The sequence below is a fragment of the Neoarius graeffei genome, chromosome 4 (assembly GCF_027579695.1).
Source record: "Neoarius graeffei isolate fNeoGra1 chromosome 4, fNeoGra1.pri, whole genome shotgun sequence".
Lineage (NCBI taxonomy): Eukaryota > Metazoa > Chordata > Actinopteri > Siluriformes > Ariidae > Neoarius > Neoarius graeffei.
The window spans coordinates 11,852,801-11,873,011 of NC_083572.1; the positions used below are offsets into that span (position 1 = coordinate 11,852,801).

At 41.8% G+C, this 20,211-nt stretch overlaps 1 protein-coding gene across 1 annotated transcript in view; it reads left to right on the forward strand.

Annotated features, from left to right (window-relative positions):
• Window positions 1-945: 945 nt before the first annotated feature.
• cacng2a (calcium channel, voltage-dependent, gamma subunit 2a) overlaps window positions 946-20,211 on the forward strand; it is a 153,445-nt gene continuing 134,179 nt past the window's right edge. The window contains exon 1 of the mRNA XM_060918825.1: window positions 946-1,165. Coding sequence (XP_060774808.1) covers window positions 955-1,165 — 211 coding nt within the window. The 5' untranslated portion in view covers window positions 946-954. The remainder of the gene's footprint in view (window positions 1,166-20,211) is intronic.

Genomic DNA, 20,211 nt, shown 5'->3' on the forward strand with positions numbered 1-20,211 from the left:
TTCTCCTCCTCATCCTCAGGACCGGTTTACACCCCAATGCTCGACGGATTAAACACCACTTATGGAAACTGGGGACCAAAATTTTAGGAAAAAGCTCATTTAACACCATTTCCCAAGCTGCTTTACTTGTTCATTTTGCTGGGCTCATCATGGCTCCTTGATATTTGCTTCTCAACCTTACACCAGCCCTGATTTATTGTTATGCATTTCTTAAATATATATTCATAAATCCATTTTTTTCTCCCTCTTTAATTTCAGGTTGGTGTTTGTGTATTTTAGGAGTCTTCCTGTCATCTCTCTTTAATTCTCTCCTTCCTTCTGTTGAGATGAATAGATGTTTAGAGTAAACAGAAGGACGGGTGATTTCTTCCCATTGCCCATTGGCATCCTTCATAAGGATTGAAATCGCTTCAGCATTTGAGTCCCACCACCAATCTGAGGTGATAATTACCGTACAAGTGTTCGCTTTAAACCTCAAATCCAATTCCCACAGTCAGACTGGAATGCCAACCATCATCTGAACAGAGGAGGTTGGAAGCTGGGATACGGTCCACGTGTCCAGATTTGAAAGGATCGGATGCATTGGATCTTCCTTCAACACTGACTCGTTTTTTTTAGTTTTTCATTCATTCATTCATTCATTCATATTTTTTTTCGGATTGTTGCTCCAGATTTCCATTCTGTTACGTTTGGTATACATCTTGACATCTTCCACTTTTGAAGTTGGCCAGAGAGAGTCGACACTCCGTTGTCTTCCTACTTTGGTTGGCCATCGTCAGACTCCTCACCAGTGTGCATTTCCTTTTTCCACAACCCTCTCCCTTTTGCGTAGCCTGATTCCACCTTTGTCAAGGTGCCCCATTTTCTGCCTTGGTGTGGTCCTGTAAACTTACAAATATTTATTTCCTGTACGTCAAGAGGAAAGGGGGTTCCCCTTTCATAGAATGCGGCAACATGGGTCTCTTTGACCGCGGGGTTCAGATGCTGCTGACCACGGTGGGCGCCTTCGCTGCGTTCAGTCTCATGACCATCGCGGTCGGCACGGACTACTGGCTCTATTCACGAGGAGTGTGCAAAATAAAGACTAACAACGAAAATGAGACCAGTAAGAAAAACGAAGAGGTGATGACCCACTCTGGATTGTGGAGAACCTGCTGTTTAGAAGGTAGGACTCTCTAGAGTTTGTTGCCCAATGCGATCTGCTAAGGCGTCACTTTGAGACGTCAGAGGTCCACTATGATGTGTAACCTGAGAATGGCATGCTATGACTAGCAGTTATGTTTGATTGTGGGTGTGATGTTGACCAAGGCACTGGCCATGATTGACTGAATTACCATGATCATGATTCTGGCTTCATTACAGCACATTTCAATCCTCTGTCATGCATAGGTTGCAAATGTAACCTTCACAGATTGCTTTACAGATCATTTTAAGAGTCCTGTTCCACATGGGTTGTAGATCCCACATCTGCCTGGTCTAAAAGCCATGGAACATGGCTTCTCCTCAGGCCTGCTTCAGCTGCACAATTTGTATGCAGATTACTGTTTAATTTTCTCTGTGGAACAGCCTGTTTTCTCTGTTCTGGGGGCTCAATTAAGGATGTCTGACATCAGATTCAATCAGGGGACGACAAGCGCGATGCTCCTCATATCATCAAGAGCGAGTGACACAGGCCAAGCTCGGCTGTCAGACCATCTGATGCCTCGCGCACACACAGCAAGAGAGAGGGGAGGAAGGGTGGGAGGGAGGAAATGAGAGAAACAGAGAAGGGGAAAGCAGGAACGAAATGTGACCAGCTGTTCAGATGTCAGCCTGGCACCTGGGCCAGTTCCACAACCTGGAGTAAATGACTATCACCTCTCCTTCAGCTGATATGGACCAGTATTAGTCCTGAATAGAACTTTGTAAAAAGTCATTCGCATTAACATTCAGAGGGATCTAATATCCATGTGGTCGAATGAGACTTGATGGGTCAAAGAGAGAGAGAGAGAGAGATAAAAAAGCAAGAAAATGTTTATGAGTGCATTTATGCATGATCACTTCCATGATATGGTTGAACAGAATTCATCAAGTGCCACCGTAAAGGTTATCTTAGTAGTGTGTGATATTTATTCGTCATAATACAAGAATAAAAGCAAATGTAATGACGCATATTTCAGCCTCTCATTTCCTCATTCGACTCAGATACCCAGAATGCTTTACCAAACTTTAGGTGTGCATACTGGAGACTCCCAGAGCTCCACCTGAGTCAGCAGTTTGCACTTAGTGACTGCCTTGCATCGTCTCTGCTCGATATCATTTCCATTGGTAATGGATCGTCCTGCGCTACGTTATGGCTGGATTCGATTCAGTAAAGCCTGACCTGTAGTTAACTCACGGCCTAAACGTTTACTGTGCTGAGTATCGCATTATTAGAGCAAGGTTTCATTTCACATGTGCCTCATGGGCTGCTTTCCAATAACACGATCGGTAGTGTTTTACACTTTGAACCAATGCTATTTGAATGGTTTATTCTGATTGGTCTGAAGGTATGGATTAATTTTCTATAACAGCAGCTCGGCTAATAGTTCCAGCTGCAAGATTTAGATCTACCAGTGATGAACTGTTACGATTAGAGCTGGGACTTCAGCTCAGACAAAACTTTGTCAGACACACCAAAAAAGCAGCAGGGCAAAGGATTTTGCAAGGGATTAGCGGCAGGCTGCCGGGTCGCGCCGTTGCGTATGGTTGTCGTTGTTGATTTTAAAAGTAACTAAGTAAATTACAGAGGGAAATGAATACTTAATTATGAGTGACAAATACTGTTGCGAGCGTGTAGCATGGAAGAAGAGTCTGGAGACAGAAATCTTAGTTTCTCGGTCGTTAGCCTGTGCTACTTGCTCTTGATAGCACTGGCTTGACCGCTTTATTAGCATTCGTTAACACTACTGATGAACGCTACACTGGCTGGAAGGTGACTTCACTGCTAGCCTGGGCCTGCCCATCCTAAGCGTGACGCAACACGAGGGCCTGTTCCGAGCTTAGTCTGGCCAGGCAGGCTATCTACAGCATTTCCAAGCTCCCGAAAAATCGGGAACCAATCAGCTTTGAGCATCTCCAACGGCCCTGGGTAGAGGCGTGTTCAAGGCAGTGACATAGTAGAACTGCGACCGGAAGCCATAGATTGTTTACAGAATCTATGCCGGAAGCGCTTCATTCACATCACGAACATGGAGCAGCGGCAAGCCTTTAACACAGCGGTAGATGCTGTATTGAAAGCATTCAACGGGAAGTTCTCATTGAAAACGGAGCAAAGAGCAGCCCTGGAGGTATTTATTGAAAGGAAGGACGTTTTCGCCTTGCTCCCGACCGGCTTCGGTAAAAGTTTAATCTACCAGTTAGCCCCGTCGCGTCACATACGTCAGAGGAAAGAGTGATGTGATTGGTTTAAGCTTCGTCACAGCCTTTTCTGGCTTCGACCAGTAGCAAACTAAGGCATTTCAGGGAGGCGGGTCAACCACGGGCTCTGGGGAACGGTTTGGCTTAATAGCTTGGCCAGACCAAATGCTCGGAGAGCTTTGAAGTCGCGTTAGCCAGGCTACTTCACTGCTGCGTTGACTCACAGTTAAGCTTGCGTTGGCCTTCGAGAAGGCCTAGTACGATAAATGTTTGGTCCCTCCCACTATAAATCAAAATCTGATTGGTTAATTCATCGGTCACTTCCTACATAAACATACACTGCCATGGCCTTCTGTCTCAGCAGTGAAGTCCTAACCAATGAGTGAGCCAGCTCGAAACTCTTCTCAGCCTAGAGACAACAAACAAAAAAGTCTCATTGGATAACTCGATTTTAATGTTTACAGGACAGTAACCCTTTCATTTCTGAAGCAAATTTGATCGAATTAGAAGAGAATAATTATAATGAAATTAGGAAAGAAATTAAATATAACATTTGAAATGCTGATATGTTTGGGCCTTCTCTGAAGGTCTAGAAGGCCCTGATGGTTCCCCTCTGATATATAGTGTACTTAGATATACTTGTTCTCATACATTATCATTTCTACTGCAACAGGGACTCATATGGCAAACACTCCATATGAAAACATGTATAACTATTGATCTGACAAAGTTTTGTGTGGGGCTGCGTCTATTTCGCATTTTTGGAAGGAGTCTCCAGTGACAGTGTGCTGTAACATTAGGAGCTGTGTCTCGAAGCTTTCCATGACAGGAATCTCTTCAGGGAGAAGGGGTTTGTGGGTTCTCAGTAACATGACAAGTTGTGTATTTCTTTTGTCTTCTCTCTTTTAACTTCCAGAGAGAGAGAGAGAGAGAGATAAAGAGGGTGGTGAGGGACTGACTTGATAGCTGCTATAACATAAGTGATAACAGGAACAAATATGTTTCATGGACATTAAATGTAACTATGAACTCATTCTTTAAGCAATCTTCTTCTTCTTCTTTTGGCTGCTCCTGATTAGGGGTCGCCACAGCGGATCTTTCGTCTCCATTGCTCCCTGTCTTCAGCATCCTTCTCTACCACACCTGCCACTTTCATGTCCTCTCTCACCACATCCATGTATCTCCTCTTTGGCCTTCTTCTTTTTCGTGTGCCTGGCAGCTCCATCCTCAACATTCTCCTTCCCACATGCTCTGCATCTCTTCTCAGGATGTGCCCGTACCATCTCAGTCTTATCTCTCTTAGCTTAATTCCCAAGCTCTCCACATGTGCTGTCTGTCTGATGTGCTTGTTCCTTATCCTGTCCAACCTCCCATCGCAAACCTTAACATCCTCAACTCCGCCACCTCCAACTTTGCCTCCTGTCTCATTCTTTAAACAATAAAAAATTGTAATCAGTCATTGCCAAATTGCTGTGATATTTGAGCAATAAAACACTTTGGGGTGTGCCGTTATTGGAAAATAAATAACTTTCCGATGGTAACAGTAACCCTGTTTTGCATTGGGCTGCATCACACCACCCCATCGTGTTTTATTTCTTACTAACTGCCTGTGCATTTACACCTCATAGTATGACGCATAGCAATTAGAACCTTATGCTGTAGCATAACCCACCTGGATGAAAGCGCTATCTGCCCTCTTCTGCATACATGAGCTCATAAAATGTCCACGACTGGCTCGTCACTCTGACTGACAAGAGAAAGCAAACATACCCCCTACCCTGCGATCACAGCCATTTTTGCTCCTCTCTTGGACTCCTCGCCACGGATATCTGTAGCATTATCTGGATTAGAACCCACAATCTGTAGACAACAGTGCAAACGCTTTTCCGTTGTGCCATTCAAGAACTTCACAGTGCTTTGTATTGAGGACACTGTTTCCTAAACATTCAGATGGTACTATGTATTATAAGATTGTTTCTGTTGATGTTGAATTTGGATCTTATTCGAGACTGTGTAGGCGTGTCACATATCGAGGTTCAGAGGTCTTCTCTGTTCTATTCTCCAACCAAATGAGAATGAAATCAGATTCATTCATTCACTGGGACGTGGGGAGAACATGTGAAAATCCAAACAGACAGTAAACCAAGCTCAGGATAAAACCAGGGACTCTGGAGTTGAGAGGTCGTGATGCTACACCACATGTTACCATTGCCACCCGTTACCTTTCTTCCAGTGCTAAACATTAATCTCTTAGATGTCTAATAAAGTAATCACATATTAACTCTTGAGAATAACACAGTCCAGAATAGAGACTAAATTGAGAGCCATAACAATAGATTTTAAGCAAAATATTGTTGGAGTTCCTTCAAACCATCTTCTTCTGATCATCTGCCTGTGTTGCTTTCTTTTCCCGAGTGCCATTTATTAATTGATCTGATAGCTGGCAGCCTAGTGCTAGTGTGGGATGGGAAGAGAGGGAGTGTTTGTGTGTGGAAAAGCCTATTTTGTCACTGGTTGATTGACCGTCTGTGGCAACCAGACATATCGTCTAACTCTGACCTGTTTGCCTTGGGGTCAGGCGTGTGTGTGTGTGCAAGTTGTGGCAGGATGATGCTGGGTTAATATTTGATATCAGAGTGCTTTCACACCTATTAATCCATTAAAGCAGAATCTCATTCAGAGTGAAATTGATACTTTTGGTTGGTTGACTATTTCGACTGGTTTGGTTTCATACTCGACAGAATTAAATAAACCATCTGAATACGTACTCAGAGAACGCTTTCATTCACTGCTGAGAAACCTGAAGACGGAAAACGATAAGCAAACTTTTACCAATTGCATGTACAGTGTTTTGCAAAACTATTCATCCCCCTTGGTGTTTGTCCTGTTTTGTTGCATTACAAGCTGGAATTAAAATGGATTTCTGGGGGGTTAGCACCATTTGATTTACACAACATGCCTACCAGTGGCGGCTGGTAGTCTTTCAAACAGGGGAGGCTGGTCGGTTACGATATTTCCAGATTTTAAAAGAAAAAAGAAAAAACACATCAATTTTGCCCATACTCTTGCCTCTGATCTGGCTGATTGTTGGCAGGGTCACAAACTGTGAAATAACAGGTTCTTTTGGCCCATTAGCCTACTGTCCAATATACATGATGGTGGTGTTGGGGGGGGGGGGGGGTCTATTTTAACATTTTATATTGTAAAATTGTGGCATGTTGTTTAAAAATTGATCATTATTGAAAGCAGCTCTTTGTCAGGAACCTCAGCAGTAACAGCAGAGTGTTCTGGAATAGGCACAAGCACTGACCTTGGGGAGCCAAACATAGAGCTGGGTGCCACACATTACATTCAAACATACTTTCCCTACATTTTACTTATTTTGACTGAGAAATGTTTTATTGACAATTTTGATAACCCTTCACTTTTAATCCAGGTCTGTAGTGTGAAATGTTCTCGGCTGTGTTTTTGTTTAAAAATGTTTTCCAAATTGTAGCTGTGTTTAATTCATATCCAGAAAAATATATATTCCAATATAATATACTCAGCATAAACATTTTAAATAGAGTCTATATTTTTGGTCCATCCATGACATATTACTAAAGTAGCCTATTTACTGTTGTTGATGTGGGTCACTTGCTGTTAGCCAATTCACTTTCTCGTACCAGGAGAGCTGAAAGGAACGAGTATTATTCCCTACCTTTTTCACCAAGTCAATTTGAGGTGTTGGTCTACCCTGCTCTTTAATTTTAATTTTTTCCTCAAAAGGAAGACTGGCAAATGGCTTCACCAAAATTAAATCAGCAATGCTTGGCATCCGTGCGCAGCTTTCTTGCTAGCTGACTAGCCCCCTCAAGTTCAAGTTCAGTCACTCAAATAAGCGAAATTTCTGGAACTAAGATAGCAAACTTGACAACACTATATTTACACTTTATTTACAATGAAAATATATACGAACTAAAAAAGCTGGTAGAAACCGTATGTAATGAATGAAATCGAAATGTAAGCTGATCTCTTACAATACACCACAGCACTTGCGAATCCGCATGGGACTGAACTGAAATTCACCGCTGCCTGTCTATATTTGAAACGAGCTGTCAATCAAAGAAAATATCCGGCCGCTTTCACCAATCACCAGTCTCCTTGCGGAAACTGCCATGTCCCTCCCACTGTGAGGCTCGGAGTCCGTGGGGCGGGCGTTTTTGCAGTATTTGTCCAATAACCGTCTTGCATTTTGATATTGAAAAGCGCATAGCTCCCAAATGCCATTGAAGTCCACTGAGGCTGGGAGTCCGTGGGACTCCGTGGGCGGGCGTTTTCGCAGTATTTGTCCAATAATTGTCTTGCATTTTGAGATTGAAAAGCGCATAGCTCCCAAATGCCATTGAAGTCCACTGAGGCTGCGCTGCATCGTGCTGTCACGAGGGGGAAAAACTCACGCACACATTAGGCGAACTAGGGAAAGTTATAACGGAATGATTTCGCACTGTAGTGGGTTGAGCACATATATTTCTATGATTCTGGATCTGAAATAGCAATGTTATAAGGTCGGCTATAACATAAGCCTAGCGCAATTCATCCTACACGATGTTCGTCATTTTTAGAGGAGGCTGAGCCTCCCTCGTTGTCTTAGAGCAATCGCCCGTGATGCCTATCACGTTAAAGGTGCAAATTGTTTTTTTTTTGGGGGGGGGGGGGGGGGGTTTCCATTGTGACACAAACAATAATTAAGATGAAAAAACAGAAATCTGGAGTGTGCATATGTATTCTCCCCCTTTTGTATGAAACCCCTAAACAAGAGCTGGTCCAACCAATTCACTTCATAAGTCACATAATTAGTTGATTAAGATCCACCTGTGCGCACAGTGTCACATTTTCTGTCACATGATGTCTGTATAAATTGACCTGTTCTGGAAGGGCCCTGACCCTGCAACACGACTAAGCAAGCAACATGAAAACTAAGGAGCCTCCAAACAGGTCAGAGACAAAGTTGTGGAGAAGTACGGTATAGATCAGGGTTGGGTCATAAAAAATATCCCAAACTTTGAATATCCCAGGGAGCACCATTTAATCCATTTTAGCAAAATGGAAAGAATATGGCACCACTACAAACCTGATGAGAAGGCCACCCACCAAAACTCACAGACCAGGCAAGGAGGGCATTAATCAGAGATGCAACAAAGACACCAACGATAACACTGAAGGAGCTGCAAAGATCCACAGCAGAGATGGGAGTATCTGTCCATAGGCCCACTTTAAGCTGTACATGCCACAGAGCGGGGCTTTATGGAAGAGTGGCCAGGGGAAAAAAAAACATTGCTTAAAGAAAAAAATAAGAAAATCTGTTTGGAGTTTGCCCAACAGCATGTGGCAGACTCCCCAAACACATGGAAGAAGATTCTCTGGTCAGATGAGTCTAAAACTGATCTTTCTGGCCATCATGGGAAAATGCCATGTGTGGTGCAAACTCAACACCCTGAGAACACCATTCCTACAGTGAAGCATGGTGATGGCAGCATCATGCTGTCGGGATGTTTTTCCTCTGCAGGGACAGGAAAGTTGGTCAGGACTGAAGGAAAGATGGATGGCACTAAATACAGGGCAATTGTGGAGGAAAACCGGTTTGAGTCAGCCAAAGGTTTGAGACTGGGATGAAGGTTCACGTTCCAGCAGGACAATGACCCGAAACATACTGCTAAAGCTACACTGGAGTGGTTTAAAGGGAAACATGTAAATGTCTTGGAATGGCCTAGTCAAAGCCCAGACCTCAATCCAATTGAGAATCTGTGGCATAACTTGAAGATTGCTGTACACCAACGCAACCCATCTAACTTGAAGGAGTTGGAGCAGTTTTGCCTTGAGGAACGGGCAACAATCCCAGTGGCTAGATGTGCTAAGCTTATAGAGACATACCTCAAGAGACTTGCAGCTGTAATTGCAGTAAAAGGTGGCTCTACAAAATATTGACTTTTGGGAGGGTGAATACCTGTGCACACTCCAGATTTCTTTTTTTTTTCATCTTAATTATTTTGTGTGCGTCACAATAAAACAACAAATTTCACCTTTAAAGTGTTAGGCATGTTGTGTAAATCAAGTGGTGCTAACCCTCCAAAAATCCATTTTAATTCCAGCTTGTAATGCGACAAAACAGGACAAACACCAAGGGGGATGAATACTTTTGCAAGACACTGTAGCATCAGAAAAGTAACCCAAGAATGGAGAAAACTCATATGATCAATTCATTATCTATCTATCTATCTATCTATCTATCTATCTATCTATCTATCTATCTATCTATCTATCTATCTATCTATCTATTGTTATTGTCTAGAATACTTGGCATTTATGCAGTACTACAGCTCTGTCCTTTGGCTCAATTTTTCTGCTATCCTTTACAAAAAAGTGTCACCCACAACCCCAAACGCACGTTTGGTTCACATCACGCATTTGAGACAAGTAAGAGTCGAATCGCTTTCTCACTGCAGTCAAACAACACCTAGAGCTCGCTTGGAACTGGTCCAAGAGTGTCATCTTGGTTCAGCTTTCAGATCAGTTATTTTGTGCTGTGTGAAACCAAACCAAAGAGCCAACTAATCAAAAGTAGCAATCCCTCTCTGATTTGGAGTCAGCAAATAGACTAATAGGTGTGAAAGTGCCCTTACTTACCTTGTCTCACTTTCTTACTTTCTTTCAACGTTTGACTTCTGTCCATGAAATTGAGCTCACAGATTGAAATTCAGCCTTTGGGTTTGGTTTCTAAGAAAAAGTACTATCAAAGACAAAGTTAGAGTGAACTGGAGGTGACCTTGGACACTGATTTGGTGCGCAGACGGCCTTGGGATTGGAGGGGAGGCCATTGTGAAATGCCAATTAGCCTTGGTGATGGTGCAACACTGGTCCAAGCTCCAGTCTAACCGAGTGTTCTGGATTTTAAGTGAAGGTCAAGCAAATGAAATGAGATGGGACTCTGTTGTTCTTAATGTGTGTGTGTGTGTTTTGGAGTAGAATATGAGGCCGACCAAAGAGCTTGTGTTGGCTGTTGGAAACAGTTTGTGAGGAGAGGATCTGCCCGGTTTTGTGTGAATTGTACAGTGGTTGCTCCAACCTCGCGTTTAACATCAGCCTCATAGCAGGACACAACACATGAATGTCAACTGTATTGATTCATAGATTTTTTGTTGTTTGTGTGTGTGTATGTGTGTGCTCAGAATGTGTGGTTTGTGCATTAGTCTGAATAGTTGTCAGGGTCACGCCGTGTCTATGTGTGCCTGTCTAGACAGTAGTAGGTGTGAATATGTATGCTTATGTGCATGTGTGTGTTTGTGTGTAACAAAAATCTATAAGTTATTGGCTTTACTGTGTACGTGAATTTTAATCTGTGTATGGAGTGGTTTTCATTTTCATGACATGATAATCAGCTAGTTGATCACAGTGTATTGATAACAGTGATTAATGATTATCTATAGCCATCAAATTCAAAAACATTATAGCAGGGGGGAAAATAACCCATTCATATTAGGGACGACTGTACATGATGTGGTGTGGTTTGCCATCACTTGCTAGCTTTCCAGCTCATTTACAAATAAAACGAGACTTTTTGAACAAAATGATCAAAAAGCAAGGAGAGTAACATAGCAAAACAACAAGGTACACAGTCTGTCTTTTACGTTTCATTTTTCTGGCTGTGAGAACTATTTAAATATAACCATGGGAATGATGTGTGACCGGCTAGTGGCCTAGTGGTACTGTGTCCACCTCTCAATCGGGAGATCGTGAGTTCTATTCACGGTCGGGTCATACCAAAGACCATCATAAAAATGGTACCTACTACCATCTGGCAAGGCATGCTGCAATACAGATGTGAGTGGGGAGTCAAACTCTCGTGGTTACCAGAGGACTAGCCCCCCTCTGTAACCCTAGCTATGTAATAGGCGAGAGGCCGAGGGCTGTGAAACGGAGATCGGCGCCGCCCCTGATGCGCCACTTGGCGTGGAAAAGGGAAGGACGAGGACATGGGAATGATGTACTCTACAGTTCATCATGTTATCTTAGCTGTTTTAGCTAGCTAAATGTAACAATTAGAATGACTTATAAATCTTTGGTTTCTTCATATTCTTTCAACTACCTCTGCTAGTGAGCGAAACTTAGCATTGGGAATGACTTACAAATCTTTTGTTTAACACCTTAAGCCGAGGTCACAACCAGACGTACGATTTTTTGGCCGTGCGATTTTTGGCGTTTCCCAAATCGCTGCGTTTCTTTTGTTCGTGGAGAAAGACGCACGTTGGCTGTAAGTTTGTCTTGCAACCTGAAAAAAACGTAAGCGCTCGTAGAGTTTATTTGATATGACAAAGAACCTCTGCGGCCAGTCTATGGCTCGAAAATCAGCACGTCACACGCGCGCCCTCCGTGCGTTTCACGCGCGCCCTCCGTGCGTTTCTTGCGTTTTTTGCATGTAGACCGGCCGTAGGAGCATGTACAGCCGGTTGTGACCGAGGCATTAGCTGTGTTAGCTACCTAAATGTAATAGAGGGAATCTTAGAGACAGATTTTTTTCTTCAAATAATCTTATCTGCGTTAGCTAGCTAAACTTATCTTTGGGAAAGCCTTCCATTTTTTTTCAGTCCATGTCATCTTAGCTGTATTAGCTAGCTAACCATGAGAATTATTCAGCGAAGTAAACACAATAAGAATGACTTGACATTATTTTAGATCTTCATATCATTTTAGCGGTGTTAGCTGGAGCTAAATGTGACCATGAAGGTTACTTACAAATCTTTTGTTTCTTCTTCTCACCTTAGCTGTGTAAGCTAACTACATGTCATGACAAGAATCACTTTAAAAAGCTTTTGTTTCTTCACGTTATCTAAGCTAGCATGTTATCGAAGCGAGCTAAATTGAGTATTGTGAATGGCTTCCAAATATTTAGGCTTTTTTTTTTTATCTTCATGTCACTTAGCTGTGTTAGCTAGCTAAATGTAACCATGAGAATTATTCAGATAACTAAACACAATGAGAATGACTTGAAATTACTTTGTATCTTCACATCATTTTAGCGGTGTTAGCTGGAGCTAAATGTTACCATGAACGTTACTTACAAATCTTTTGTTTCTTCTTATCACCTTAAATGTGTAAGATAACTACAGGTCATGACAAGAATAACTTTAAAAAGCTTTTGTTTCTTCATGTTATCTATCCATCCATCCATTTTCTGTAGCCGCTTATCCTGTCCTACAGGGTCGCAGGCAAGCTGGAGCCTATCCCAGTTGACTATGGGCGAGAGGCGGGGTACATCCTGGACAAGTCACCACAGGGCTGACATATAGACACAGACAACCATTCACACCTACAGTAAATGTAGAGCCGCCAATTAGCCTAACCTGCATGCCTTTGGACGAAACCAGAGCACCTGGAAGAAACCCACGCGAACACGGGGAGAACACGCAAACTCCACACTGCTGGGCTCGAACCCAGGACCTTCTTGCTGTGAGGCGACAGTGCTAACCACTACACCACTGTGCCGCCCCTCATATTATCTAAGCGAGCTAGTGTCGACTCACAGCAAGAAGGTTCTGCATTCGAGCCCAGTGGCCGGCGAGAGCCTTTCTGTGTGGAGTTTGCATGTTCTCCCCGTGTCTGCGTGGGTTTCCTCCGGGTGCTTCGGTTTCCCCCACAGTCCAAAGACATGCAGTTAGGTTGACGTGGGGCGGCCTTGGGCTGAAGTGCCCTTGAAGAAGGTACCGAACCCCTGACTGCTCCCCGGGAGCTGTAGTGTGGCTGCCCACTGCTCTGGGTGTGTGCGTGTGTTCACTGCTTCAGATGGGTTAAATGCAAAGGATGAATTTCACCGTGCTTGAAGTGTGCATGTGACAAATAAAGGTTCTTCTTCTATTGTGAGTGACTTCCAAATATTTAGGTTATTTTTAACTTTTTGTCATCTTAGCTGTGTTAGCTTGCTAAATGCAACAAGAATGACTGACTTAAAATCTTTTCTTCTTTGTAGCTTTTTTTAGTCACCTAAACTTAGCCATGACATCAGGCAATCTAGTCTATTAGGACAGGATGGTAAATGTACATATTTGTGAATTTCTTCAATTAGAGTAACAATTCTCTTCAGTATATTTTCCTAACTTTCATGAAACTCTCATCCTCTAGTTTTAAACTATCGCTTCTGAATTTTTTCCTCAAATGAACTGATTCTCAGATAAATAAATGATGCATCTTTATAGCTATACTGACATAAGGAGTGTATTTTGAAGTATCCATGCTAACCACAGGTGTTGAATTTCATGGTGTAAACTGTACACTGATTTGCAGACTTAATCCATATATATATATATATATATATATATATATATATATATATATATATATATATATACTACCGTTCAAAAGTTTGGGGTCACCCAGACAATTTTGTGTTTTCCATGAAAAGTCACACTTTTATTTCCCACCATAAGTTGTAAAATGAATAGAAAATATAGTCGAGACATTTTTCTGGCCATTTTGAGCATTTAATCGACCCCACAAATGTGATGCTCCAGAAACTCAATCTGCTCAAAGGAAGGTCAGTTTTATAGCTTCTCTAAAGAGCTCAACTGTTTTCAGCTGTGCTAACATGATTGTACAAGGGTTTTCTAATCATCCATTAGCCTTCTGAGGCAATGAGCAAACACATTGTACCATTAGAACACTGGAGTGAGAGTTGCTGGAAATGGGCCTCTATACACCTATGGAGATATTGCACTAAAAACCACACATTTGCAGCTAGAATAGTCATTTACCACATTAGCAATGTATAGAGTGGATTTCTGATTAGTTTAAAGTGATCTTCATTGAAAAGAACAGTGCTTTTCTTTCAAAAATAAGGACATTTCAAAGTGACCCCAAACTTTTGAACGGTAGTGTGTGTGTATATATATATATATATATATATATATATATATATATATATATATATATATATATATATATAAAAAGCAGCTCTCTGCTTCTATTGTTGATAAAGTTTATGCCAGAGTGTATGCTGTTAACTTAATTATATTTGTATTTTTTCACAGCGCCTGACATTTTCCAGGTTGGTTTGAGAGTGTATTCCCATTCACTCTCAGCCATTGTATCTGGCTGTGTTGACTAAAGGATGTCTATGACACAAAACGTCCGTGCTGAACTAATGACATGTATGAAGATATTCTTTAATTCTTTTGCAGTGGTTGTGTCCTTGCTGAGGAAAGCTTTGTTTAACGGTCTTTGAGAACATAGCACTTAAGCACTTTTCTTTCTGTTTTACATGCTGTCAGATCCCCACTCTTGTACCAACGCCTTCCATGGAGCAAACAAAAGCGCACAAAGACAATCTATTATTTACTGGCTGCTGGCTGTCTGCAAATGCACTTTAAGAGTTCAGGGATCCAACAGCAACAGCAAAAAAAATAAATAAATTAGCCATGCTAAAGCACACAGATGGTACAACTTCATTTGCTCTCCTCCGTTTTGTCCCTTGTCTCTCTGTCTTTGCCTGAGGCGTCCTTCCATCATGCCCTGCTCTGCCCTGACAGCTACAGGGAAGTCTGCGGCTGTGGCATTGATGGAGATGAATGGAGGTGATTAGCGTCCTGCTGGTGTGCACCTGGCCAGGGCACGGAGCTCACCCTCTCTCTACAGAGAGAGGGCATTATGGGGGCAGCAGCCAGACGGAGAAGGCCTGTTGAAAGAGATAGCATTCATGGTGGAGGTGAACTTGATGAATGAAAAGGGACTAGTGGTGCAGCTAAAAGAGAGAGAGAGTGAAGTTCTGTCTGCTGGATGGTTAACTCCAGGAGTAGTAGTGTTGAGAATGGTGTAGGAAGACTGGTCTCATGGTGGATGTGATGGGATTAGATGGGACTACAAACGTGGATATGGTGGAGGAAACAAAGCATAATGAAAATGTATCTGGTGGGTGAAATGGATCCTAAGCTAGAGGAGATGTTCCTGCTGCTTCAGGTGGTCACAAGCGGCAGTAGAACAGGCTGTTGCTGCTACAAGATCTGATGTTGAAGATGTGCCTAAAATAGTAGTAATGGTGGACCTGGTGGAAGTAGGAATGGAACCGGAGAATGCGGTAGACATAGGTGGTCAAAGAATAGTAGGGCTTAAAAATAGTTATGGTACACCAGAGTTTCACAATATAGGTGGGACGCTTTAGTGGTGCACTTGGTGCAGGAGATGGGAATCATAGTGGATAGATTGCCTTCATTTAAGAATTGTGTTTGGTGGTTAAGGTGGGCCTCGAGGAATAGTAGGTCATGGTGGTTCAGCTGGTTGACCACATAGTGGAGATGGGTCTGGTGGATGTGATGTGACTGAGCATCGGGCAGCAAGAGACCTGGTGGACCTACTGGAATACTAGAGTCTGGATGAGTACAGTCCAGGTACAGACATTGTGGTACAAATTGGGCATCGCAGTGGCTTTTGGCATGGTGGAAAAACTAGGACCCAAAGATAAGTTTGGCATAGCTGGCATCTTGATGAAGCTGGGTATGTTGAGCAAACTGGGCCCCAAGGAGTAGTTGTGTTGTAGCTGGCATCATGGTGGAGTTGGGCATGGTGGGCAAATTGGGTCTGAGAGAGTCGTAATGTTGCAGTCCCACAGCTGGTGCCACCATTTGGCTCGATCAATCATAGCAGATGTAGGAGCTGGTCAGGCATGTTTTTAGCAGTGATAAAGTGTACAGATGGGCTGTTACTTTCAGCTGTTTATAGCTTGGGAACAAGAATGTAGTAAATTCAGGCTACCAATACAATGCATTTCACAGTGTCACTGAATCGGAGCATCTCTGTCATGAGGTTAGAACACAATCCCAGATGCGACTGTGATCCTGCCATCAGATGAAAAAGTTTTGTTTGTACACCAGACCATCAGTCTTGTATCTAAAAACAAGGATTCTCAACCTTTTTTAGCCACAGACCTCATATTAAGGTCAGATTTCTTGCTTCCCAAGCCCCCTATTTTTAGTACTCCTGATGCATCAAAGAGGGAAAGAGCACATGGGTTCTATTTTTGCATATTTAACAATGCATTTATGAATCACTGTGTATAAGAACCCACAATATTAGGCACTTTGCACTCACCATGTCTAATGAGAGGGCTGGACTTGTGTGTCATACTGCAGCTTATCAAAATCTGGACGATGAAGTTGAAACCTTGCATCTTGGCTGCTTCATCTCACCAGCAGATCAGTACTCTGATTTGCCTCCAAGGGAAAGTCATGCCAACAGTTAAGTTCACTGGCTTAGTCAAGCAAAAACTAATACACCAGGCATGTACATACCATGTGTCAACTACACAGGATGTAGAGTATTCATTTCTGTGCACTGGTTTAATAAGAGGAAACTATATGTAAAGACGAGCAGATTATTATAAATATGCATCATCATTGGATATGATCGCATAAGGTTCATTAAACCAAAGATATTGAGATAAAAATATATAATATTCGGCCTAAATAAATATAAATATAGAGCAGGTGCTATCTGGATTATAGACACAGCAAAATAAAGCATAAACATTGTGATCTGTAGCATTTCTAACATTAGATTCCACAGAGGGTGATAAAGACAAGGTTGAGAACCAGTGCCCAATAGTTAGTGTGTACAGTGAGAGCACAGTGTGTACAGAAATTTGAGAAAAGCACTTTATCCAGGACATCCAGCTAAAGATTGGTGTGGATGAATGGTCTAGGTACTAGCCCAGACATTAAATACTGCAAATATATATGTTATTTACCAGCTTAAGGTCGGTCCATATCGTGAAATACCGTGACCGAGGTCTTGAAAGTACTGGCTGAGGCCCTCTGGGCCAAGGTCAGTATTCAAGGCCAAGGTCACGATATTTCACCATACGGACCGACCTTAAGCTGGTAAATAATATATTTATTTTTTCTTTACCAAATTCTAACAGAAAACGAGAGCGCCCGAAAGGGAAAACCGAGCCGAGGCGAGCCACCATTTTGAATCCTCATTCACGGCTGTAATGCAAATGGCTTCCTCCTCGGTATACAAGTGCACTTCCATGGCAGGAAAAAAACTACATTTTGCTGCCTATGTAGTCCCCTATTTATACAAATAGAAGTCATTCAGGATTCAGCCATGTTTTTGCTCGGCGTTAGCAACAGTTACAGGTTTTTAGCTTTCTCCTGAAATGTTTTCTTTAATTTCTTCTTCCTCAGGGTAGTAAAACTCGCTTTCGCTGTGAACACTGTCGTTATCGCTATCCATGATGTAAAATTAATGCTATTATGCTGAGAAATGCTGGCAAAAATTTATAAGATTTTTGATAACAATCTTATAAATAAATCTTATAAAAAAGATAAATGTTGACAAAAATTGCTACTATGTTTACTGTTGTTGTGAACGAGCGAGTCGCCAGAGGTCTGTAACCAGGGTCCGTAACCGGGGTCCGTAACTGGGGTCCGTATCATAGGATACAGACACGCTCGCCAGCTAATCAGAACGCAGGATTTGATGGAAACCGGACCGCGAAAAAAATAAAATACAGTATTTACTAGATGATTATTTATTATAAAGTTTTGGTATGTCAGAGTGAGATTGGAGATTGTGTGTATGTTAAGCGTCTTTAGTGTGCCAAATATCTCCATCTGTATTAAAACTTATGTCCTATGCCAAAATATGTCCCTTGAAACACTGGATAATACTGGGGACATACTGAATCAATGCAACAAGAAAATACTGGAATCAGAGGTAGAAATGTCAGTAGTGTCAGCACTGTCTGGTGAATTCTGCTCGGACAGATCCTCAACCGTAGCTACATCACTTGAGATCATAATTTATTTCAAGTAGAGAATTGTGTGGTACTGTTTTTGTTTTTTTTAATCCAGCTTGCACAATTATTTTTGTTGATACCTACCAATAATCTTTAAATAATATTGGCTGGCTTTGAGTGGTGTATCAGATATATTCCATTCAGCCAGCATGATATTGAACGAGTCGAAGATGAGTACCTGAATGGAATATATCTGATATACCACAAAAAAGCCAGCCAATATTATTATTATTATTATTATTATTATTATTATACATATGCATTCGATGGAACAATTATAGATTTTACAAAAAGTTAAGAACGGGGGGTAACTTACCAATACTGAATGCTGATTCTGAGCAAATGTAATTCAATGTTCTGTCAATCCAATGTACTGTACAAAGTCAAAGTTCTAACAATAAAAATGGTACAAGTCCAAAAAGCCTGAACAACAACCCAGCTTACATACAAGCTATATACAGGTTAACAGTTCAAGTTCAAAATTACTTTTGGTCGTAGCTAATTATTATTAGGGCTGGGTATCACAGTCAATTTCCTAGATCGATTCAATTTCGATTCTTAGGGTTTTAAATTGATTAATCACGATTCGATTTGATTCAATCTGAATCAATTCAATCTGCTCTTAACAGTGTTGGGCAAGTTACTTCAAAACTGTTTTGCGTTATTTATTACTTGTTACTGTCATTTTAAAGTGATTCATTACATTACAATATTACTGTATTTAAAATGTAAGGCATTACACTACTATTGCATTACTTTTAAGTTACTCTCACCAAAATAACTGGAAGTATGGATATGGCAATCTAAATGTAGCTCAAGACACTCAATTAGCTCATTACACATCCAGTGGAAGGTGATGTGGTATCTGACTGAGCTAGGCTTATGGTTAAAAACACTAGAATATAATAGCCACAGTGACGGCTCATGGCACAATACAAGGAACAATCATCGCAAGAACAGACAAAAGGTGAAAGTCTGGCAAATTGTGATAGAAATACTGTAACTTTAGGCCTATTCATATTAACATTAATTGAACTGTATTGTATTGTAATGTCTAAAGATATGACAGGATACAAAATTAGCATTTCTATGCCTTTATTGTTTTCAAGTTTACAGCATTAAGCATAGTTTATGTAGGGTGACCAGACGTCCCGGTTTTACCGGGACAGTCCCGATTTGGGGTTGTGTGTCCCGAGTCCCGACAAAAGTCTGTTGGGACACGGATATGTCCCGGTTTTCGCCACTCGCGACGTTTGCGACTGAGCAGCATGGGAATCATTAGCGGAGAAATGTCTGCATTTACTATTTTGATGAATTGACAGGAATCGCAAACTTTCCTGGTTACTGCCCCCTGGCCCTGTGGCATGGGTGTTTATTTAGCCACATTATTCCAGACAACAGAACGGGTTGCCATGCAACAATAAAATAAACATTAACTGGCGCGAATGTTCTTTGTCTAGCAGCTAGCAGCAGTAATGCCGCAGCAATTATGCCGAAAAGAAAATGTACCTTTTCCAAAGATTTACAGGGCACCTACCCCTTCCTCCGAGAGGTGCAGAACAATGCGCACGAAGCCGACTGCACACACTGTAAGTGTTTTGTTCTTGTACTGAGTTGGGTAGCCTATGCTGCAAATGCTGTGCGCTCCTGTGGGGGCTTTCCTCGGGCTGTCGCCCCTCTCCTCCTTTACTGCTGTTTTGTTTGAGTGTATATTTTACGGAAGCCACAAGAGGCCCTTCATATAATCTTTTTTTATTCATCTTGTTATCCTGAGATAACGACATAATTAATTCAGGATCTTGAGAAAACAAAACCGTTATTCCGAGATCTCGAGAAAACAAAACAATTATTCCGTGATCTCGAGAAAACAAAACAATTATTTCATGATCTCAGCTGGATCACTGTATCTCCGTCGGTAGAGACGAAGCCGGGCCAGTCTTCTGCGGAGGTGCCGCGGACTAATTTTGAAATTATCCCTCATTAAAAGACTTAATGCAATCTCTCCCTGT